General features: G+C 43.1%; 1 protein-coding gene across 1 annotated transcript in view; it reads right to left on the bottom strand.

Moving 5' to 3' along the window:
- Positions 1-24762, bottom strand: part of NUP210L (nucleoporin 210 like) — an 84426-nt gene that overhangs the window by 16939 nt on the left and 42725 nt on the right. Inside the window, exons 17-32 of the mRNA XM_035009649.1 lie at positions 18175-18367; positions 13233-13321; positions 12925-13029; positions 12511-12612; positions 11268-11396; positions 10809-10936; positions 9918-10050; positions 9138-9200; positions 8593-8772; positions 8141-8221; positions 7925-8056; positions 5234-5392; positions 4234-4325; positions 2173-2347; positions 1211-1386; positions 187-404 (exon numbers count right to left, since the gene is read on the bottom strand). Coding sequence (XP_034865540.1) covers positions 187-404; positions 1211-1386; positions 2173-2347; positions 4234-4325; positions 5234-5392; positions 7925-8056; positions 8141-8221; positions 8593-8772; positions 9138-9200; positions 9918-10050; positions 10809-10936; positions 11268-11396; positions 12511-12612; positions 12925-13029; positions 13233-13321; positions 18175-18367 — 2155 coding nt within the window. The remainder of the gene's footprint in view (positions 1-186; positions 405-1210; positions 1387-2172; positions 2348-4233; positions 4326-5233; positions 5393-7924; positions 8057-8140; positions 8222-8592; positions 8773-9137; positions 9201-9917; positions 10051-10808; positions 10937-11267; positions 11397-12510; positions 12613-12924; positions 13030-13232; positions 13322-18174; positions 18368-24762) is intronic.

The raw sequence follows: 24762 nt of genomic DNA on the forward strand, positions 1-24762 counted from the left end.
GGTGAGCAGGGAGCCTGATGTGGGACCCTGGGATCATGACCTGAGCCGAAGGCAGTCGCTTAACCAACTGAGCCACCCAGGCGCCCCAGCCTTCAGATTTTAAATCGTTTCGAAAAAATTATCTAAGGGATGAGTTGCTTTCTCATCCTGTCAGCTGTGAGGTTAAGAAAGGGAAGGTATCCAAACCATTGTGGTTGAGGAGGTGAGTCCTGAAGCAGATGACATCTCCAACAAAGGTGAGCTGGGTGTCTGGCTCAATGGCATGCTCCACAGCAACAGGGACGTAATCTGCCACACCTGGGTGCCTCTGGTCCCAGATTCCCAAAAGCGTCACTCCTGTATTCACTGCCTGGGCCACGTAAGTATAGTTCCTATTCCCTGGCCCAATAAGTAGCAGGTCATCTCTGAAAGGAGATAAGAAAGTAGCAGGTCATCTCTGAAAGTTCACTGTTAGGACATAGTTCTGGGAGCAGAGCTGATCACAGCATTTTCTATTCAACAGCTCGAAGGTTCAGAAGGAATTCTATGGTGGAGGGCAAGCAACAAGTGGCCAAGGGTCAGGTCTATTACCTTTATATACAGAGTACCCAGTAAGACCCCCCCACTTTTTTTTTTTTTTAAAGATTTTATTTATTTATTTGAGACAGAGAGCATGAGAGGGAGGAGGGTCAGAGGGAGAAGCAGACTCCCTGCCGAGCAGGGAGCCCGATGCGGGACTCGATCCCGGGACTCCAGGATCATGACCTGAGCCGAAGGCAGTCGCTTAACCAACTGAGCCACCCAGGCGCCCCCCCCCCCACTTTTTTTAATTAAAAATTTGTTTTCCAGTACAGCTTTTTTTTTTTTTTTAAGTAGGCTCCACGCCCAGCGTGGCTTGAACTCACAACCCTGAGATCAAGACCTGAGCTGAGATCAAGAGTTGGATGCTTAACCGCCTAAGCCAACCAGGCACCCCAGTACAGCTTTTTGATAATAATACTCCTACCAGCTCCCTATGGGGGCTTTCTGTGAACTAGGGCTTGACAGATTGAAGACACTCTGAAATTCTTCTTCATTAAACAACTAGCACCATTCTGGTGTTTCCCATCCTAATGAAAAAAAGTAAAGATCAGATTCCGAGTAGAGAACATTGAGAGGCATTTACTGGATAACCCTAGCCTATCTGCACAATTTCTACCACAATATAGACATCATTCCTTTGATTCCACACCTGTTCAGAGCCAGATGAAGCTGGGTGTTGTGTGTGTGGAATTTCTCTCCAATGCTGTTATAAAACTGGACAATGAAGGTGAGAGACATGCCCACAGGAAAGGCGGGCAGAGTCCTCCCGTGGGCTGCATACAGCTTGGGTTGGCTGCTCATCCGCACATATGTCACTGGCGCCACCTGTGGGCAGGAGAAGGGCCATTGGAGAGGAGCTGCCATAGATTCTGGAGTCCTGACCTGAGATGACTTAAATCAGAGCTGAGTAAGAAATATGACAGTACAGTAAATGGCTCCTGAATTATTAAAACTAAGAGAATGTGGAGAGAAGTTGGAGCTTTCTTTTTAAGATTTTATTTATTTACTTGAGAGAGCGTGCGCGTAGATGAACAGAGGAGGGGCAGAGGGAGAGGGAGAGGGAGAAGCAGGCCCTCCGCTGAGCAGGGAGCCCAATGCAGGACTCAATCCCAAGACCCTGGGACCATGACCTGAGCCAAAGGCAGACACTCAACTGACTGAGCCACTCAGGTGCCCCATGGAGAGAGAGAATCTCAAGCAGACTCCATGCCCAGCGTGGAGCTGGACACAGGGCTCGATCTCACAACCCTGAGATCATGACCTGAGCTGAAACCAAGAGTTGGATGCTTAATTGAATGTGCCACCCAGGCGCCCCATGTTAGACTAAATTTTTTAATTCTAATAACAAAGCCTAATTTTGATAGCAATAGTTCTACCCTCTCCCACACCCTTTTGCCAACACTACTCAGAAGTGTACCAATTTAAGGCTAATCCCTCTTATAACAAGGCTTCTAAAGGCCACTTTTGATGGCTTATACCCATGTCAAGATTGTCCTCTTATCTTACAGTTCGTTCTGACCTCCAGGGAAGTTCCTAGTTCTTAAACCAGGAAATCTGCCTCTTCAGGCCATGGTATTCCTTTTATTTTTTTGAGTAAGTTCCTGAACTCACCTGAACTCCAGTTATGGTTGTTTGGTTGACTCCAAAAGGTTCTATAGAAGTGACTTCCAACACAGCAGTACCTGCAATGGAACCAGCTTTCAGGAGCCCTTCGCCATCCTCCTCGATGACAGATGAATTAGGGAAACACTTGAGAACACGGGAACTCACAAAGGCGGCCCCTTCCCTAGGGAACAAATGGAACAAGTGGCATCTCTTGGGGGCTCTGACCAGAAAGAGAGGATATTGCCAGGATTACTGTTAGAGACTTACTCAGGAAACTACTTGCCATTCTCCATGTTGTGTGCTTATTTGTTCCTCAAGTAAAAGTCTGCCTTTGGATTATGCCTATCTCTTTAAAAATCACATCCCATCACATATTTATCATTAAAAAATCATTCAGCTTGGGGGCGCCTGGGTGGCTCAGTTGGTTAAGGGTCTGCCTTTGGCTCAGGTCATGATCCCAGGGTCCTGGGATCGAGCCCCACATCGGGCTCCCTGCTCAGCCGGGAGTCTGCTTCTCCCTCTGCCTCTGCCCCTCCACCCTCACTCGTACTCCTTCTGCTTTCTCTGCTCTGTCTCTCAAATAAATAAATAAAATCTTAAAAAAAAAAAATAAACAAAATATTCAGCTAAAAGGATTGAAAACAGATATTCAAACAAATAGTTGTGTGTGAATATTCATAGCAGCATTATTCACAACAGCCAAAAGGTGAAAATAACCCAAATGTCCAACAAAAGATGAATGGATAAACTAAATATGTTATATCCATACTGTGGAGTAGTAGTCATTAAAAGGAACAAAACAGGGGCGCCTGGGTGGCTCAGTCGTTAAGCATCTGCCTTCGGCTCAGGTCGTGATCCCGGGGTCCTGGGATCGAGCCCCGCACCGGGCTCCCTGCTCCACGAGAAGCCTGCTTCTCCCTCTCCCACTCCCCCTGCTTGTGTTCCCTCTCTCGCTGTGTCTCTCTCTGTCAAATAAATAAGATCTTTTTAAAAAAAAAAAAAAAGGAACAAAATAGGAGCACCTGGGTGGCTCAGGTCATGATCTCAGGGTCTGGGATCGAGCCCCGCGTCAGACTCCACGCTTAGCGGGGAGTCTGCTTCTCCCTCTCCCTCTGCCCCTCCCCCTACTCATGCTTGCTCTCTCGCTCTCTCTCTCTCAAATAAATAGGTAAAATCTTAAAAAAAAATAAAAGGAATGAAATATTAATACATGCTATAATAGGAAGGAACCTAGGAAACATGTGAACTGAAAGAAGCCAACACAAAAGGTCACATGTTGTACGATTCCATGTAATAAATGAAATACACAGAAGACTTAAATTCACAGACAGAGGGGCGCCTGGGTGGCTCGGTCGTTAAGCGTCTGCCTTCGGCTCAGGTCATGATCCCAGGGTCCTGGGATCGAGCCCCGCATCGGGCTCTCTGCTCAGTGGGGAGCCTGCTTCTCCCTCTCCTACTCTGCCTGCTTGTGTTCCCTCTCTCACTGTCTCTCTCTGTCAAATAAATAAATAAAATCTTAAAAAAAAATAAAAAATTAAAAAAAATAAATAAATTCACAGAGAGAGATGATCAGTGGTTGCCAGAGGCTGAGAGGAGGGAAGAACAGGGAGTGACTGCTGATGGGTACGGTCTCCTTTGATGGTGATGAAGATGGAACTAGACAGAGGTGACGGGTGCACAATACTGTGATGCACTAAATTGTCCGCTTTAAAATGGTTAATTTGGGGGCACCTGGGTGGCTCACTTAAGCCTTCGGCTCAGGTCATGGTCCCAGGGTCCTGGGATCGAGCCCCGCATCGGACTCCCTGCTCAGTGGGAAGCGTGCTTCTCCCTCTCCCACTCCCCCTGTTTGTGCTCTCTCTCTCTCTCTCTCGCTGTCTCTGTCAAATAAAAAAATAAAATCTTTAAAAAAATTTTTTAAATGGTTAATTTTATGTAACATGAATTTCACTTCAGCTAAAAAAAACTTATTTGTGGGTTAAAAAAAATCACCTAGAAGGCAAGGGTTCTTTCCATATTCCTAAGGGTAAGGTTGGAACCTGGCCTGTCCTTCCCCACTCTCCTCACCTGTTGGTGTGGAGTCTGAGCTGGGAATTCATGGGCATCAGAATTTGCTCAGGCTGGCACTCTGGAAAGAACAGTTGGAGTTTCTCAAACACCTAAAGTGAGAAAATAATGTCTTCCTCATTTCTGGAAAAGACAAAACGATGACCTTTGCTCGCATATCAACTACAAATCAACGTCCACCTCACTTCAGCTTAGCCTGAGGGTCCACGACACTCTTTTCCAAATGAGCCAGACACTTAAAACGCACCTTGGTATTCTATAGAATACAAATCTAATATTAGCCCTGCTTCTGACAAAGCTACACTGACCAACCACATCCTCTGTATCACTTAGATATTAGGTATAAAATAATTTTGAAATTTCTAATTTTAGCTCTGGTAACCTGAAAAGAGATTTGAGAACAAAAACTTATAATAATAAATTAGCTAGTCCTAGTAAAAAGCTCTTTCCTCTACCCCTCACTGAATCAGAGAAACAAAACCAAAATAAAGGAAAAAGATAGAAAAAGAAAAAAAAATTAGTCCTAAATTCAGAGGTAGAGAAACTTATTTGCCCCCCACAAATGATCATTTTTCTTTTGAACACTAAAAACAACAGGGCCAGTTAGCTTTCAGTCTCAGAACACCTGTAGAAACCAACCATTCAGGCTCTTACACCTTACTGGAAGTTAGGGTTAGATCTCCTCAGTGGATGGTATCATAGTATCTATGTTAGGCAGAGCAGCTAAGAAATGAACCCCTCTTTCGTTATTATGGTTTCATATCCTGTGTTTATTGTGTGGGGAGTTGAGGGGAGTGCATGTTCTTACGGTTTCTAGTATCAATACTTACATAGATGCAATTAGCAAGAATGACCAAGACCTAGAAGCTATGAGCCTATCCTAGGGCTCCCTCTAGCAATTTCTCTACCTCTATCCAGACACAGCTCCCCATGGATGATAAAAGAATATAACCTTCTTCTCCTTGATACGTAAAAACAAGATTTAGGTTTGGGACCTTACCAGGATCTGAACTTCATCAGACAGTTCCAGCAAATTCCCCTCAAGCTGCCCAGAGGAACTGTTCATACAGCGGACAATGACTTTGATAGTGGTGCGACCGGCTGCTTTTGTGTGGACAACCATGGCAAAGTTATTTTCTACTGGGAGCTGTAGGAAAACCTGGAAGACAGTCAGGAATGGATTAAGAAATACTCATTAATAGTCACTGTGCCCTTCCCTCTGTGTTGTTACGATAAAGAAATGTATGCTAGATAGATCTGTATAAAATAACTAGAGTACCAGGGGTTATTTTCATAGTTGTTTCTTTTCATATTCCCAGCAACACAGTCACCCCTCAGGTAAGCTCTGTGTATAGCACTCAACTAATTCTGGCAAGCCTCTCTGACAGTCTCATGTTATCTTGAAGTCAATCCATTCACAGGAGAATGAAAATGAAGAAAGGGGTTTCTAAAATGGCTTCAGAGAGTAGAACTTGAGTTGGGAGAAGTGAGACAATCTACCCCTAGAGTTCAGAGTGGTAGCAAGGAAGGAAGAGGACAAGAAAGGAGAGCTATTTCAGGACTATGCTCACCCTAGTGGACCATCTCCTTACTGCTTCCCCACCACTCTGGCCCAGACTGGATAAGGCCATCGGGAAGGCAGGGCCAACGTTAAGACACATGTTGGAGTAGACACCTGCCTACCTTTGGGGCACTCATTTCATGCCCTCTTTCTCCTGCCTTTTTGCTGTCCAGAGCCTTCAAGACCTTTCTTCCAGCTCTCTTGACTCCAGAGTCCCAAGTTCCAAAATCACCTTTCCCTCCTCCCCTACAGAAAAATTCCCATTTCCTTTATGCAGATCTCAATCAATTGTCTGGAAGGAAGTCTTATGCTAAAGAACAAGTGGTTTAACAATATGTTTAATCCAAGTGAATCTCTGAGTGTTGACACCACATGCAGGAGACCTCCATGTGGGGCCAGCTCAGCTCACCCTGCAGGATCTGAGGCAGGAAGAGAAACTCTGTGTATGGCTCTCAATCACTTTTCCTAGAGACAAGAGTTGGGCTTTAGATAAAATTGGAGGAAGGGAGAAGTAGAACAGATGCTAAAGGCCTATGCCAGCCCCTCATTTCATACAATCTCTGTTTGCTAGTCAAGAAAGAGAGCTGAATTCCTGTGCAGAACTCTGCCAAACTAAGTACAGTTCCACCTCTCCTCAATTCTGAGTATAAGCAGGCTCAGGGAAGTCCACAACAGATAGAAGACCCAAACACCAGAGTTTCCCTAGACTACAGATCTAGGATATTTTTAGAAGGATTACAAATAGATTTTGTAACTTTTTTCAGACTTCTCTTTTCTTTTTAGCTGGCTCCAGAAATACCTAATTAATTCTAGCTCCTGTAACCTCTTTGTTCTCTCCCAAGATCTACCTCTAACTCTTTATTCTTGTGGGCACTGAGTCGTGACCTACTGGGTAACTTGGCTGCAGGTTCCTTCTTCCTAAGGATCTAGGCGGCTGCCACTGTCCCCAGACCACCCTGGGTGGGTTCTCTCAAACTGACCATCCAGTAACAATATTGTAAACAAGGTAAAGTTAGCCTGTAGCATCCCCTGCCTCCCTCCCTCCTCTCTCTAATTCTTTTTCAGGTTTCTGAATAAGGCTTAATGCTGTGTGCATTACGACATCAGAACTATTTTCACTTATCACAGAGCATAAGCTCACCTCAGAGCTACCGCAGGTTCAGCGCCAGACCACCACAGTAAAGCAAATGTTGCAATAAAGCGAGTCAAATGAATTTCCTGGTTTTCCAGTGCACATAAAATTTACGTTTACACTATACTATTAGTCTATTAGGTCTGCAATAAATAGCATTATGTCTAAAACAATGTACATATCTTAATTAAAAATACTTTATTGCGGGCGCCTGGGTGGCTCAGTTGGTTAAGCGACTGCCTTCGGCTCAGGTCATGATCCTGGAGTCCCAGGATCGAGTCCCGCATCGGGCTCCCTGCTCGGCAGGGAGTCTGCTTCTCCCTCTGACCCTCCTCCCTCTCATGCTCTCTGTCTCTCATTCTCTCTCTCTCTCAAATAAATAAATAAAATCTTTAAAAAAAAAAAAAATACTTTATTGCTAAAAAATGCTAACCGTCATCTGAGCTTTCAGTGAATCATACTCACTGATCAATCACAGGTCACCATAACAAATAAAATAATAGTGGAAAAGTTTGAAATATTTTGAGAATTACCAAACTGTGACACAGAGAACAGAGTGAGCAAATGCTGTCAGAAAAACAGCACCAACAGCCTTGTGGTTGCCACAAAGCTTCCATTTGTAAAAACATGCAATATCTGTGAAGCACAATGAAGCAAAGCCCAGTACACTTAAGTGTGCCTATATATATAGTTTGTATTCATAACGTGTTACTACTACTCGTGGAACATAGTCAAATGCTCACAAGTCAATATTAAGGGAAACACTGTTTTTGAGAGCTCCTTCCAGCAAAGTATATTAAAAATTACATAGCATTATCTGAGTACTCAAATTGAATTCTTCATATGATTTGTAGGTTTCCAGAGTACACAGAACAAGGGGAGGAGATAAGTAGTAACACTGTGTAGTTTAGAAAGTAAAGTCAGTCTCAAACTTGATGAAATAAGGTAAATTACTATCAATGTCTCTGAGATGATATAATAAACAGACACATTTCTACCTCTGAATGCCTGGGTACTAGATCCAATACATCCCTTTTGCTCATGGACCAGTGGAATGTGAGCCCAGGGTTGGCATTGCTGAAGGAGAAAGGGGTCTGGGTACTGGTCACTCCCATGACGTAAACTGGCATCTGAAAAGAAGAAGGAGTGCTGTGCTGGATGTCCTGCCCAGCTGGCATTACCCGAGTACACCGAGACAGAGCCACCGTACTGACCTCAGTTGCTGTGATGAGTCGAGTAGCAGCTGCAAGGATCCTAACAGCCCTTAGCTGAACCACTTCAATGTGCACTTCATCCTGCTCAACAGGTAGAAGCAAGCTTAGGCTAAGAGGGAGTGTCTGTGCAGTGGACAGAGGATGCTTACGATAACTAGTTTGTTGTTGTTTGGGGCATTCAACAAAAAAAAATATGCCATAGATGTGTTTGTTTTTGTTCCCTGAACAATTCCTTAAGGATAGGGAGTATGTCTTGTAACAATGCCAAATACTCTGTGGGGTTTTTCCCTAAAGATTACATATTTCCCATGCTTGGTTAAGAGAATGCCAGCCAGGTAAGGGACTCAAAGGGTTTTTCTGAGCTGCTGACACCCTCCTCCTCACCACCCCACATGCCCCAATATGGTTCCCAGATGGAAAAGTGGAAGCAGAGCAGAGCAAAGAACCAATACCTGAGAAAACACAATGACTTTGCCAGTATCTTCATTTACTGTCTGGATGGTGCCATGGACCACAGCTGTGCCAACTACCTTCCCTGTAACCTGCCCCCTCCTATTCACAACAGCCACAGTCTGGTTACTGATAGAGAAGTGAATGATAGATTGGGGCTGGGGGCCACCTTCAGACATGACCTGGAATTTAAACATGCCAGTAAATGAAGGAACATGGGGAGAAATCACATCTCTTTTCCCAACATTTCATTCAAGCAATTTGACCTCTTAGCCTCCCCCACTTCCCAACAGACATATCCCACATCAACTCAAATGCAGAAGAAACGCAAGTGCCACATATGATCTATGGGGTTCCCAGAGGTAGGTTATACCCTGTTCATTAGGGGACAGGAAAGGACTAATTTTCTTTTTTATCAGATCCTGCTGTACTTGGCTGGGAGTAGACAAGAGGAGGCCAACAGGAAGAAGGGGGTGCGTGTGTGTTGGGGTGGGACAGAGCAGGGTGAGGAGAAAGGGTAAATTGTATTTCCTGACTTTGAGATCACCTGCATCATGTTAGTTGGAATCAGTGTCATTTTCTCTGGAACAAGTCTGAATGGAGGAAACACCTTGAAGGAGAAGACCAAACAGAAAACAGGGATGGACTAGAACCAATTTCATAACAAATGATCATGCAGCTTATTCTAAGGAAAAAATCCTACACACAGACATGGATTTTACTTTATTTATAAATATAAATTTTATTTATAATAGCAAAAACTTATAAATGAGAATGCTTAAAACTTATATGTCCACTCATTGGAATAAAAGTGGTCATTAAAGTTATGTTTATAATTATCTTTCTTTTTTACTTTTTTTCAAACATATATAAAAGTAGAGAGAGCAGTATAATGAACTCTCGGTACCTATTACCCAGCTTCAACAACTGCCAACACAGGGCCAACAATGAACTTTTAATGACATAAAAAATACTATTGATATAGGATTAGGATGAAAAAAGCAGTATGATTCATCTATGTTAAAATAAGCATGGGGAAGAAATGAAGGATTATTAATAACGAACGGTTGCCTCTAAGTAGTGGAATTATAGGTGATTTTCATTCTGCATCTTTATTATTTCTTTTGCTTTCCAAATTTTCTACAAGAAATGTATTACTTTTATACAGAAAAACAAAAACCTAAAACAAATTATGTATTGTTTCAAGAGTTAGACAACTATCATTTTACTTAGTCAAATAATTTTTAACTTATGCAAAATAAACAGAAAAAGATGAATAAAGCTAAATAAGAAGAAGTACTAATTTTGGATGAGATAATTTCCTTACCTCAATCTGGCGAGGAGCCGATGTGAATTTCCTCCCCATCTTGTCCCTGGCAATAGCCACAAGTGTGGTTTGCCCAACAGAGACAGCTCGAAGGATATAATTTTCAGAGTATTCATCCTGTTCCTCCATTAGCCTGCAAAGACATAGGTGTTTTTAGGTAAGAAAGAGTTGATTTGGGGGCACCTGTGTGGCTCAGTCAGTTGAGCGTCCAACTCTTGGTTTTGGCTCGGGTCCTGGCCTTGGAGCCATGGGATGGAGCCCCTTGCCAGGCTCTGCACGGAGTCTCCTAGGCCCTTTCCCTCCCCTAAAGTCCCTCCCAAGATAAATACATAAAATCGTTTAAAAAAAAAAAAGATTTGATTTTAAGAGTAGCCCGTTATGCTTCTTTCTAAGATGCATAACATTTTCTGTTCATTTTAACTCTAGTTAAAGGGAATTGCCAGAAAATAAATTTCCACAGTCAAGACAAAGTTCATGGCAATGGCAGGAAGCTCCTGAAGGCGAAATACTTGTTCTAAGGCCCCAGAGGATTAAGGGCAACATAAACATAAGACTGGCAAAACTGCAAATACTAAAGCACCTTGGAATTTCTGTATTCTCCTTTTGCAGAGGGAATACCAGCACCTCTGCTTCTAGATAGATTTTTGAAGGTCCTCCATCCTGAAGCACCCTAGAGGATACTATCCAAGGAGAAGTTTCATAAAATGGAAATACTCACAAGACACGTGAGTTTGTCCCTAAACAACCGTTCTGAGGACGTGGAAGGGGTACTTTGTAGAGAGCCGAATATGGCGGGAGACTATGGGCCCAAAGAAGAAAATCCGAAGTAACGCAGGGACACTGACTCTTGATGTTCGGCCTGGGGAGAAGGAATGTTGAGGTGGTACTCACGTCAGGGTGACGATGGCAGAAGCCAACTGCAGTTTAAGCTCCATGTTTCTGAAGTATTTATTTCGGAATGGGCGTTTGGAAGAGCCAAGAACCCTCACAGTTACTAACACAGTTTTACCTATTTCAACCTAGTAGTTAAAAAAGAAAGGTAATTTTAGTAGAAGTGTCTCATTCACCAAGTACAGTCTAACTAACTCTTCGAGGGTGACAAACTGTGCTGAATGCTCCTGGTCAGCCTTTTATGGAAAAACCTACTCTACCAGTGCTAATTTACCTGCTCTTCAATACCCTATTCATCTTATAATGTTGGAATGTTGTCCTTTAAGGACAGGTATTTCCATTAACATCACTGAAGGTCCTGCAGCTGCAAGCACAGGAGCCACACAGACTGTATAAAGTGAGGCTACAGGGCAAGCATGAGGCCTGCTTCTCTGATGCAGAACTGCAAACGTCTCTCACCTTATCAATCAGATCAAGTTCCAGCTCCTGCATGTCTGACACCCTGAGGTAGGCCACTGCTGGACCCAGGAAAGCCAAGCACAGATCGTAGACCTCCAAGGTGAAAAATCCAGGGTGTACTGGAACTAACTAGAAGGAAGACTACGGCAGCTGGATAAGGAAGCACACATGCTCCAAACATAATCAAAGCAACTATTTTCATTCAAAGCACAAAATACAACAACTTACTTCCTTTCTGATGGGAACTGAGAGGTCACATTACATGTTTCAGGCACAGCACAATACGCACCCTTAACAAATATTAACTGATAAAGAGCAAGGTTTAAGTTGACTGAATTCAAGCAGAATCCAACATACATATCCAGCTTCTTAATTATGAATAAGGAAGGGATTTCATGAAGAAAGCCCAGTCCATTTATGCTGAAATCACCAGTGGGGGAGGAAGCACGAGAACAACCTGGTTTTCTGTCACATGCTGCAGATCCTGCCCCGAGTAGTAGGTACTTTCACACCCTGTGCACAGTGCTGCAATCTCCCCCCTCTTAAACATTATGACCTTTGAGCTCTTAGAAGGAAAGAAAATATACACATATGTTAATAGAAGGTATTATTTTTATTACTAAAAGTCAACTAAAAGCAAATCCCTTGGCATACTGATTACAAAGATAGCTTAATATATTGAGTTGTCATATCCTGGCTAAAAACACCATATACTCAAGTTATGAAGTCAACAGTACAACTAATTATCCACACTGGGGCACCTGGGTGGCTCAGTCATTAAGCATCTGCCTTCGGCTCAGGTCATGGTCCCAGGGTCCTGGGATCGAGCCCCACATCAGGCTCCCTGCTCAGCGGGAAGCCTGCTTCTCCCTCTCTCACTCCCCCACCTTGTGTTCCCTCTCTGTGTCTCTCTCTGTCAAATAAATAATCTTTTTAAAAAAAAATTATCCACACAGTTCTGTGCTTTGAAATTTATAGAAATGAACCTTCTTTTCATGGAAAGCTTACAATTAGATGTCTTCTACACTGTCTCAGTTCAATCAGAAACAAAAATTGCCCAGCGAGTTGAAGGAAAAAAAAAAAAAAAGCTTGTTTTGGGTTGGAGAATCTATGAAGGTTAAAAAATGAGGCAGATGTTACTTTTATAACAAGTCTGAGACATACAATGGAATTTTTCTAATCATTCTCATAAGGATGAACTTTGACCTGAGACTATCAACTTCGGACTATCTCTAAACCTCACCTGGACAGAGCTTTCTGCTTCCATGTAAGTGACGGTGACAATGTCCTGCTCACTGCTGTTGACCAGAAAATAACCAGATCCTTCCACAAGGCTAAATATCTCCTATGGAAAGATCAGACACAGAACGCTCCATTCTCTTTGGTTTTTAAATAATTCAGAGAAAACAACTACTACCTACTTAAGGAAGAGTATGGGATTAAAAGATTAAGGTCAATGGACCAAAGACAAACTATGATTATTACAGTATTACTACAAAGGATATTGCACCTAATTATTACACATATGTTACATATGCTTATCAGTGCTTTTCAACACATAAGTGAGCTTTTTTTATTGCCATACTATTAATCTCAATAACCTCATACTCCTCCCCTCCAGTCGGACCCCATTTAACTAGACCCCTCCAACTTTCACCTTCACATCGGGGTGGTTATAGATGGTGGCATTCTCGGGCAGTACAGTTACATCGTCCACCAGAAGCAGCTCCACAGCTGCAGATCTGGGCAAGTTGGAAAGTTTCTAGAAATGGAGAAAAACCATAAAGATAAGTATCAACTTTTAACTCCTCAGCTGAGAGAAGATTCCAGTGTTCTTTCACATGCCAAAGATAACAGAATCAGAGAGGTGCACAGTTCTCAGATTTACATTAGTTATAAGTGATTTTTGTTTTTTTTAAAGTTATAAATGAAGAGCCTTAAATTTCAGTGATTTCTATTTCTTACCTCTGGACTTTTCTTCTCTGAGTAGCCCACAAAATTGACTCCAATGAGTACAGTCCCTTTTAACTGATGTACTTTAAGGACCTGATGACCTGGAGACGTGAGAAACGATAAGTGGAGAATACAAAAGTGTCTCCAGAAAACCAAATTCTGCCCTAATTTTTTCCAAATGATGTTCTGTTGTAGGAAGAAAAAAGTACTTTGTGGGGAAATACACAAGAAACAGAAAACTTGAGTTTTTGTGTTGATTGCTATTATATTCCTATGTGACTGGGCAACAACTTTATTTCTCAGTTTCTTTATTAAATGAGGGATTGGGCCAGGCAAAATCTAAAATTCTTTCCAGTTCTAATGGTCTGTGGGTCCAAACACAGACTGACAACAGTGTATGGGGAAATTTTTGTTTGATTTAAAAATTGGAGTGAGGGGGTACCTGGGTGGCTCAGTCAGTTAAGCATCTGCCTTCAGCTCAGGTCATAATCCCAGGGTCCTGGGATCGAGCCCCACATTGGGCTCCTTGCTCAACAAGGAGTCTGCTTCTCCCTCTTCCTCTGTCCCTCCCTGCCCCCTGCTTGTACTCGCTCACGTGCTCTTTCTCTCTCTCAAATAAAATCTTTTTAAAAAACATTTTCTTTATTTGTTTGTCAGAGAGAGAGCACAAGCAGGGGGAGCGGCAGGCAGAGGGAGAGGGAGAAGCAGGCTCCCCGCTGAGCAGGGAGCCCGATGTGGGACTCAAATGCAGGACCCTGGGATCATGACCTGAGCCAAAGGCAGACACTTAACGACTGAGCCACCCAGGTGCCCCTTCACCTGCTATTATTATTTTTAAAGATTTTATTTATTTATTTGACAGGGAGAGAGACACAGCGAGAGAGAGAACACAAGCAGGGGGAGCGGGAGAGGGAGAAGCAGGCCTCCCGCGGAGCAGGGAGCCCAATGCGGGGCTCGATCCCAGGACCCTGGGATCACGACCTGAGCCGAAGGCAGACGCTTGACGACTGAGCCACCCAGGTGCCCCTATTTTGTTCCTTTTAATGACTACTACTCCACAGTATGGATATAACATATTTAGTTTATCCATTCATCTTTTGTTGGACATTTGGGTTGTTTTCACCTTTTGGCTGTTGTGAATAATGCTGCTATGAATATTCACACACAACTATTTGTTTGAATATCTGTTTTCAATCCTTTTAGCTGAATTTTATTTATTTATTTATTTATTTTTTTTATTTGAGAGACAGAGCAGAGAAAGCAGAAGGAGCACGAGTGAGGGTGGAGGGGCAGAGGCAGAGGGAGAAGCAGACTCCCGGCTGAGCAGGGAGCCCGATGTGGGGCTCGATCCCAGCACCCTGGGATCATGGCCTGAGCCAAAGGCAGACGCTTAACCAACTGAGCCACCAGGCGCCCCAATAAATAAAATCTTAAAAAAAAAAAATTGGAGTGAGAAATAAAGATACGGCCCTTCAGGGCCTTTCACTGTTCTAAACTATCCTAAATGCGAACGTCACATCTTGTCCACTTTATTTACTTATTTTTTTAGGATTTTATTTATTTGAGAGAGAGAGAGAGCACAAGCAGGGGAGAGGGAGAAGCAGGCTTCCTGCAGAGCAGGGAGCCTGACGCGGGGCTCGATCCCAGGACCCCGGGATTATGACCTGAGCTGAAGGCAGACGCTTAACCGACTGAGCCACCCAGGCGCCCCTCATCTCATCCACTGTAAATGTATTCCACATCTGAGCAATTCAAACTCCTTCAACTAGTGTTTGAAACTTTCTATAATCTGACCCTGTTTTACCTATTCTTTTTTTTTTCTTTTTAAAACTTTAACATAAATCTGCCACTTAAGTAAATTCTTGTTTTATCCTCAACACAGTAGAATGACCATGCCTCAATCTGTGACACAGTTACTCAGGATGCTCCATCCATCCATCCATCCATCCATCCATCCATCCATCCATCAACAAAGATTTACTGAGGGGCTACTATATGCCAGGTCCTATGCCAGGTAATTAGGGTTCAGAGATGAAGAGGAAAACACAATCCTTGCCTTCCAAGAAGCCCGCAGTTTCAGTGTGGTGACTGAGCTAAGCAACTGGCACCACACTGCATGCTGAGTGCTCTTAGAGCAGCAGGTACAGAGCACAGGAAAGGACTACCTTCCTTGGATTGGTAATGTAGGGTTACAGGGAACTCACAGATGGCGAGAGAAAAACTTCAGCCCAGTGACAATGCAAGAAAAGGAAACATAAGCACATGAAAGGAAAGAGGTAAGAGAAGCCTCGTCATGGCTAAGGCTATAAAGTTGTTGAGTGGGGGTGCCCTGCTGGCTCGGCCAGAAGAGCATGCAACTCTTGACCTTGCGGTCATTTTCAAGCCCCACACTGGGTGTAGAGATTACTTAAAACAACAAAACCTTAAAAAATTTTTTTTAATAAATAAAGTTGTGGAGTGTGAGAAAGATGTAGGGTATACATGGGTAATAATAGCAGGTGAAGGGGCACCTGGGTAGCTCAGTCGTTAGGCGTCTGCCTTCGGCTCGGGTCATGGTCCCAGGGTCCTGGGGTCGAGCCCCACATCGGGCTCCCTGCTCGGCAGGGAGCCTGCTTCTCCCTCTGTGCTCTCCCTCTTTCCCTCTCTCTCTCAAATAAATAAAATCTTGGGGCTCCTGGGTGGCTCAGTTGTTAAGCGTCTGCCTTCAGCTCAAGTCATGATCCCAGGGTCCCGGGATGGAGCCCCATATTGGGCTCCCTCCTTGGTGGAGAGCCTGCTTCTCCCTCTTCCTCTGCCTGCCTCTCCCCTTGCTTGTGCTCTCTCTGTCAAATAAATAAATAAAATCTGGGGCGCCTGGGTGGCTCAGTTGGTTAAGCGACTGCCTTCGGCTCAGGTCATGATCCTGGAGTCCTGGGATCGAGTCCCACATCAGGATCCCTGCTCAGCGGGGAGTCTGCTTCTCCCTCTGACTCTCCTCCCTCTCATGCTCTCTGTCTCTCATTCTCTCTCTCGCAAGTAAATAAAATCTTAAAAAAATTAAAAAATTAAAAAAATAAAATCTTTAAAAAAAAAAAAGAAAAAGAGGTCCAGATTTGTCCTATAAAAAGGTAATCTAGACAGTAGTGTGGAGGACAGATTAGAGGGCAGCACAGACAGAGGGAGGTCAGCCAGGAGGCTACTGTGGTAACATGGGACAGATATGGTGAGGACACAGTGATGGAGTTAGAGGAAGGGATGAAATGAGAAAACAGAAGAAGCACTGATGGTATCTGGTGGTTGACTGTTACAGCAAGTAAGGAGCATCTCTTTCCTAACTACCATTTTTTTTTTTAAGATTTTTAAGTAATCTCTACACATATTGTGGGGTTCGAACCCACAACCCTGAGATCAAGAGTCGCATGCTCCACTGTCTGAGCCAGCCAGGTGCCCCTCCTTGCTGCCAGTTTTTACACGAAGTGTACCATATTGTTGGTATTAGAGTATTATAGTATTACATACACATGAGTATTATGCTTCCAGGTTCTCTAGCTAAGCTCTTAGACTTGTCCTGGGGGTGAGCTCCCTGTGGGTGTGGAGAATGCTGAATCTTATTTCTCCTCTAAGTGCTCATGCCGAAACTTAAAAGTTACCCTCTGTACCTCTTTCTTCTTCACCTCTGGGATGGCTCTGTGGCAGGCTTCCATGTTACTGGCCTGCAGTGAACCATGCCTGCTGGTACCCATGCCCCTGAGCAGTGCTTGTCCACCCTGAATCAGTTTTGGCAGGTGACCGCTTCGGTGAATCGGCAAATGTGATACAGGAGAGGACTGAAGACTGATGACACGTGCTGCTGTCTCACAACTCCTGCCGGTGCCTCTGGTCCCCTGTAAGATCCGTTCACCTGACTCTGCTCACTCTGTTTCCCTTTCTGCCGCCCCTTCAGGTCTCAGCGTAAATGTGTTACTCTCTTGGGCAGCCTTCTCTGTTCTAAACTAGGTCAGGTTCTCTACTATACCTCTTTTTTTTTTTAAGATTTTATTTATGGGGGTGCCTGGGTGGCTCAGTCGTTGAGCGTCTGCCTTCGGCTCGGGTCACGATCCCACAGTCCTGGGATCGAGCCCCGCATCGGACTCCCACGATCCCTTCGGATCGTGACCCGAGCCGAAGGTAGATGCTTAACGACTGAGCCACCCAGGTGCCCCTCTCTGCTATAACTCTTAAAGCACCCCATACGTGTCCTTTAAAACACCTAACACAATCATAATATTTAAAGTCTATGAGAGGGGCACCTAGGTGGATCAGTCATCTGACTCTTGGCTTTGGCTCAGGTCTTGAACTCAGGGTCATGAGACTGAGCCCTGCACTGGGCTCCACACTCAGCAGGGAATCTGCTTGAGATTCTCTCTCTTCATCTCCCTCTGCCCCTCCCCTCCTCTAAAATAAATAAATGAAATCTTTAGAAAGTATTTATATAAAGTCTATGAGGGCAGAGGCCATGACTATCTCATGTACCATTCCATATTCAGGTGCCTAGCACACGGTCTTATATGTAGCAGTCACTCAATAAATATGTTCTTGTGAGAAATGTTGGATCCTAGACCCTGGCTTTGCAACCAAGAAATCTGTATTTACATTTGCTAAAACATACAATGATCAAAGATACAAAGAGAGGGCGCCTGGGTGGCTCAGTTGGTTAAGCGACTGCCTTCGGCTCAGGTCATGATCCTGGAGTCCCGGGATCGAGTCCCACATCAGGATCCCTGCTCGGCGGGGAGTCTGCTTCTCCCTCTGACCCTCCTCCCTCTCATGCTCTCTGTCTCTCATTCTCTCTCTCGCAAATAAATAAAAAATTAAAAAAAAAAAAAGATGCAAAGAGAGATATGACAAAATCTGAAATAAACTGTCACCCAAGGGAAATACTTAGTGCAGAAACACTTAGCAGACATGTAAAAGGATTTGTAAGTCACCATAATACCATGTAGCCGAGTCTGCCCACTGCCATCATCCTTTGCTACCATCTCCACTGAATTATAATTTTCGAAATGAGCTAGTGTTTCATTTGAGGATTTCCATTCCAGCATTAGTGAACTGAAATTATCAAACTTTCTCCTGTGTTGATCAAACACTGCCAGTTCCAGAACTGTGTCCCTCAGGCTTGATACAGGAATCTGCATTAAAAAAAAAAAAATAAAGGGGCGCCTGGGTGGCTCAGTCAGTTAAGCGTCTGCCTTCAGCTCAGGTCACGATCTCGGAGTCCTGGGATTGAGCCCTGCATCGGGCTCCCTGCTCAGCAGGGAGTCTGTTTCTCCCTCTCCCACTCCCCCTGCTTGTGCATGCTCTGTCAAATAAATAAATAAAATTTTGGGGCACCTGGGTGGCTCAGTCGTTAAGCGTCTGCCTTTGGCTCAGGATCCCAGGGTCCTGGGATCAAGCCCCACATGGGGCTCCCTGCTCAGCGGGGAGTCTGCTTCTCCCTCTCCCACCCTCCCTGCTTGTGTTCCCTCTCTTGAGGCCTCTCTGTGTCAAATAAATAAATAAAATCTTAAAAAAAAAAAAAAGAAACAATAGCTTAGGAGGCAGTGAGATACCCTTGAAGCTAGGGCTCATGTTTATCCCATTCTTTTTTCTTTGACAATTTTCTTTTCTTTTTTTGTTTTAAAGATTTATTTTTTTATTTGGGGGGAGGGGCAGAGGTAGAGGGAGAGAGAATCTCAAGCAGACTCCCTGCTGAGCACAGAGCCCAACATGGTGCTCAATTTCATGACCTTGAGATCATGACCTGAGCTGTACCAAGAGTCAGACACTCAACCAACTGAGCCACCCAGGAGCCCCTCTTTGATAATTTTCAAATCTACAGTTGAAAGAATAGTATGAGTATACACAACTCATCTGGATTCACCATTTGCTTTATCTTTCTCTCCCTCTACTTTCCCCCTCCATTTGATGTGTCTTTTTTTTTTTTTTTTTGCTAAATGATGTAGGCATCATGGCACTTTACCCGTAAATATTTTAGCATGCATTCCTATGAATGAGAACATTCTAAGTAACAAAAACAATATAATCACACATAAGAATATTAATTCAGTATCATCTAATATACAGTCAATTTTCCCCAAATGTTCCTCAAAATATCCTTTATACTTGTTTTTTATTTTTGACCTAGATTTGATCTCTCTCTCTATATATACATATGTACATACATACACATGTTCTTGGACAGGATGACTAGGATGACTCAAAAGCATAAAAATTTCAGTTGTTCTGAATTTATATATAAATTTAATATAATCTCGGGGCACCTGGGTGGCTCAGTCGTTAAGCATCTGCCTTCAGCTCAGGTCATGATCCCAGGGTCCTGGGATCAAGCCCCACATCGGGCTCCTTGCTCAGTGGGAAGCCTGCTTCTCCCTCTCCCACTCCCCCTGCTTGTGTTCCCTCTCTCGCTGTCTCTCTCTCTGTCAAAAAACAAATAAAATCTTAAAAAAAAAAAATTTAATATAATCTCCTCAAAAATACCTGGAATTGAGGAAATTGATATCCAACAATTAGCTGATCACAAAGCTAACCAAGCAGAGACTCTAGTGGCCACAGAGGACAGAGAATACAGACATCACAGAACTAGTTCAGGAAAGGTAACTGAACAGGTACCACCACCACAACAAAAAACAGTAACCACCACAAAACCTAGTTACTGAGGGGAAGAACAGGATTTCAGAATTGCCAGATTATGCTATTTATTTATTTTAAAGATTTTATTTTTTTATTTGAGAGAGAGAATGAGATAGAGAGAGCATGAGAAGGGGGAAGGTCAGAGGGAGAAGCAGACTCCTCGCTGAGCAGGGAGCCCAGTGCGGGACTCGATCCCGGGACTCCAGGATCATGACCTGAGCCGAAGGCAGTCGCTTAACCAACTGAGCCACCCAGGCACCCCTAGATTATGCTATTTAAAATGTCAAGTTTTGGGGTGCCTGGATGGCTCAGTCCATTAAGCGTCTGCCCTCAGCTCAGGTCATCATCCCAGGGTCCTGGTATTGAGCCCCGCATCAGGATCCCTGCTCCACGGGAGACTGCTTCTCCCTTTCCCTCTGTCTGCCGCTCTCCCTGATTGTGAGCATGCACGTACTCTCTATCAAATAAATAAAATCTGAAAAAAAAAAAAGAAAAGTCAAGTTTTCAACAAAACATTATTAGAAATGCAAAGAAACAGGAAAGTAGGGGCGCCTGGGTGGCTCAGTCATTTAAACATCTGCCTTCTGCTTGGGTCATGATGCCAGGGTCCTGGGATTGAGCCCAATGTTGGGCTTCCTGCTCAGTAGGGAACCTCTTTCTCCCTCTCCCTCTGCTCCTCCCCCTGCTTGTGCTCTCTCTCTCAAATAAATAAATATTTTTTTAAAAAAGAAACAATAAACTATTACCTATGCACAGGAAAAAAAGCAGTTAATAGAAACTGTCCCAGGGCGCTTGGGTAGCTCAGTCAGTTAAGCAGCTGCCTTCAGCTCAGGTCATGATCTCAGGGTCCTGGGATTGAGCCCCGCATCAGGCTTCCTGCTCAGCAGGGAGGCTGCTTCTCCCTCTCCCTCGGTACTCTCTCTCTCCTGCTCTCTCAATAAATAAAATCTTAAAAAAAAAAAAAAAGGGAAATACTCCCTGCAGATGCTCAGACACTGGACTTACTAGACAAAGACTTTTATTTTTTTTTAAAGATTTTATTTATTTATTTGAGACAGAGAGAATGAGAGAGAGCACATGAGAGGGGGGAGGGTCGGAGGGAGAAGCAGACTCCCTGCAGAGCAGGGAGCCCGATGCGGGACTCGATCCAGGGACTCCAGGATCATGACCTGAACCGAAGGCAGTCACTTAACCAACTGAGCCACCCAGGTGCCCTAGACAAAGACTTTTAATCAACTATTTTGTTCAAAGAACTAAAGAAATCCATGTTTAAATAACTAAAGGAAAGCATGAAAATAATGTCTTAGCATATAAAAAATATTAATAAAGAACCAAAAATAAATTTTGAAGTTGGAAAGTATAATAATTGAAATGAAAAATTCACTAGAGAAACTAAACAGGAGATCTGAAGAGGCAGAAGAAAGAATCAGAGAACTTGAAAATAGGTCAGCTGAGATTATCTAGTCTGATGAACAGAAAGAAAAAAGAATGAAGAAAAATGAATAGCATCAGAGACCCATAGGACACCACTGAGTCTATCAATATATGCAAAATGAGAGTCCTACAAGGAAAAGAGAGAAAAAAAAGAGGAAGAAAGGATATTTGAAGAAATAATCACTGGAAACTTCCCAAATTGATGAAAAACATTAAACATCCAAGAAACACAAAGAACTCCAGGTAGGATAAATTCAAAGAGACGTGCATCTAGACACATCATAATCAAAGTCAAAGAGAAAGAGAGTCATAAAAGCAGAAAGAGAGAAGGACATGAGATTAACACCTAATTTTTTATCAGAAACCATGGAAGACGTGATGAAAGAAAAAGCCTGCCAACGAAGAATTCTATATTGAGCACAATAATCCTTCAAAAATGAAGGAGAGGGCACCTGGGTGGCTCAGTCAGTTGAGCGTCTGCCTTCGGCTCAGGTCATGATCTCAGGTCCTGGGATCGAGCCCTGCATCAGGCTCTCTGCTCAGTGGGGAGTCTGCTTATCCCTCTCCCTCTCCCTCTGTGCTCTCTCTCTCTCCCAAATAAATCAATAAAATCTTTTAAAAAAAGGAAGGAGAAATTAAGACATTCCTAGATCTAACACAACCAGAGAGGATTTGTTGCTAGTAAACCTGCCCTACAAGAAAGAAAAGGGGGTCTTTCAGGCTGAAATAAAAGGTCACTAGACAGTAACTGGAATCCCCATGAAGGAATGAATAAAGTGCCTGGTAAAGATAACTACATAGGTAAATATGCAAGACAGCATAAATGTACTTTTGTTTGTAATTCTTTTCTTCTCCTGTCTGATTTTAAAGACAAATGGATAAAGCACTAATTATAAATTTGTTTGATGGGCATGCATGTATAAAGATTATGATAATAACAGCACAAAGGAAGGGGAAGAAATGGAGTTTAATAGGAACAAAGGTTTTGTACACTACTGAAATTAAGTTGGTATTATTCCAAACTAGATTGTTAAATGTTAAGATGTTAATTGTATTCCCTAGAGTAATAACTAATAACTCAAAGTACAATAGTAAGGATGAGAGAATTAAAATGTTACACTAGAAATACTTAACAGAAAAGGAAGTGAAGGAAAAGAGGAACAAAAAAGGCGTATGATAAATAGCAAAATGACAGGTGTAAATCCAACCTAATCAGTAATTACATTAAATGTAAATCCATGATCCAACTTTATGCTGTGACAAGACACACACTTTATTTTTTTTTTTTAAGATTTTATTTATTTATTTGAGAGAGAGAGAATGAGAGAGACAGAACATATGAGAGGGGATAGAGTCAGAGGACGAAGGAGACTCCCTGCCGAGCAAGGAGCCCGATGCGGGACTCGATCCCGGGACTCCAGGATCATGACCTGAGCCGATGGCAGTCGCTTAACCAACTGAGCCACCCAGGCGCCCCAAGACACACACTTTAGATTCAAAGACCAAAGAGTCAAAATACAAAGATGAAAAAAAAAAAAAAAAAAAGATATGCCTTACAAACAGTAACCAGAGGAGAGCCAGAGTGGTTATACTAGGATCAGAAAAAAATAGACTCTAACACAAAAATGGTCACTAGATACAAAGAAGGATATTTTGAATGATAAAAAGATGTTGTATAATAAAGAAATTGTCTAGCCTTTGTCCTCAGTTTCTGAGAATTAACCCCTAAACCCTTGGAATTTCCAGAATAATAAGAATGTATCCATTATTCATGGTGGGCTTGCTTCATAGATGGCACCTGAGTTTATACCGAGATGATTCAGGATGGGCACTGGTCAGGCCAGATATACCAACCATGTGACTAGAGGGATGGGGCTGAGCCAGGTGATATCAACCCAACTTTCAGGGAGAGAAGGGGAGCTGGAGTGAGTTCAACCACGTGGTCAATGATTTATTCAATCACATTTATGTAATAAAGCCCCATAAAAATTCTTTTTTTAAAAATATTTTCTTTTCTTTTTTTTTTTTTAAGATTTTATTTATTTGACAGAGAGAGACAACACAAGCAGGGGGGGTGGGAGAGGGAGAAGCATGCTTCCCGCCGAGCAGGGAGCCCGATGTGGGGCTCCATCCCAGGACCCTGAGATCATGACCTGAGCCGAAGGTAGACGCTTAGCGACTGAGCCACCCAGGCGCCCTGCCCCATACAAATTCTAGACACCAAAGCTCAGTGGAGCTTCCTGGTTGGTGAACACATCAATGTCTTCCACCTGATGTGTTACACACAAACCTGATTCCATGGGTAGAGGGCATAGAAGCTCCAGATTTGGGGCCCTCTCAGACCTCTCCCTATGTGTCTCTTCATCTCACTGGTCCCAGTTTGTATCCTTTATAATAAATCTGCACTGTGAATCATCTAACAAATTACTGAACCTAAAGTGATTGTAGGAATCCTCAAATTTATAGCCAGTGGTTAGAAATGTGGGTGGCCTGTGGATCCCGGAACCTGTAGCTGGCATCTGAAGTGAAGGCAGTTTTTTTTGGGAACTGTACCCTTAAAATTGTGGAGTTCGAGCAAACTCCAGATAGTGTCAAAACTGCACTGTGGTGTTGCAAAAGGTCAATATATCAAAAAAGATATAACAATTATAAATGCATATGTACCTAATAACTGAGCCCCAAAATACATGAAGCAAAACTGACAGAATTTAAGGGAGAAATAGACAATTCAACAACAACAGTCAGAGACTTCAATACCACTTTTAATAATGGATAGAACAACTAGAGAGAAGATCAGTAAGGAAACAGACTTGAATAACACTATAAACCAAATAGACCTAACAGACAACTATAGAACACCTCACCCAATACCAGAATATACTCTTCTCAGGTGCACATGAAATATCCTCCAAGACAGGCCCTATGTACAGCCACAAAATAAGCCTGAATACATTTTATAAACAAATATATCTATATAAGGTCCATATAATATTTATATATAAATTCAAAAGGATTTAAATCATAAAGTATGTTTTCTAATCACAATGGAATTAGAAATTAACAACAGAGGAAATTTGGGATATTCACAAATGTGTGGAAATTAAACAACACATTCCTAAATAAGCAACTGGTCAAAGAAGAAATCAAAGGTAAATTAGAAAACATGTTGAGACAAATGAAAATAAAACTCAACATATCAAAACTTAGGGGATTCAGCACAAGCAATGCTTAGTGGAAAACATATAACTGGAAATATCTATATTAAAAAAGAACAATCAGGGCGCCTGGGTGGCTCAGTCATTAAGCATCTGCCTTTGGCTCACGTCATGACCCCAGGGTCCTGGGATCGAGTCCCACATCAGGCTCCCTGTTCCACGTCAGGGAGCCTGCTCCGCGGGGAGCCTGCTTCTCCCTCTCCTTCTCCCTCTCTCCCTACTTGTGTTCCCTCTCTCGCTGTCTC

This window comes from Mirounga leonina, unplaced genomic scaffold (assembly GCF_011800145.1).
Source record: "Mirounga leonina isolate KUSES-001 unplaced genomic scaffold, KU_Mleo_1.0 Mir_154, whole genome shotgun sequence".
NCBI lineage: Eukaryota > Metazoa > Chordata > Mammalia > Carnivora > Phocidae > Mirounga > Mirounga leonina.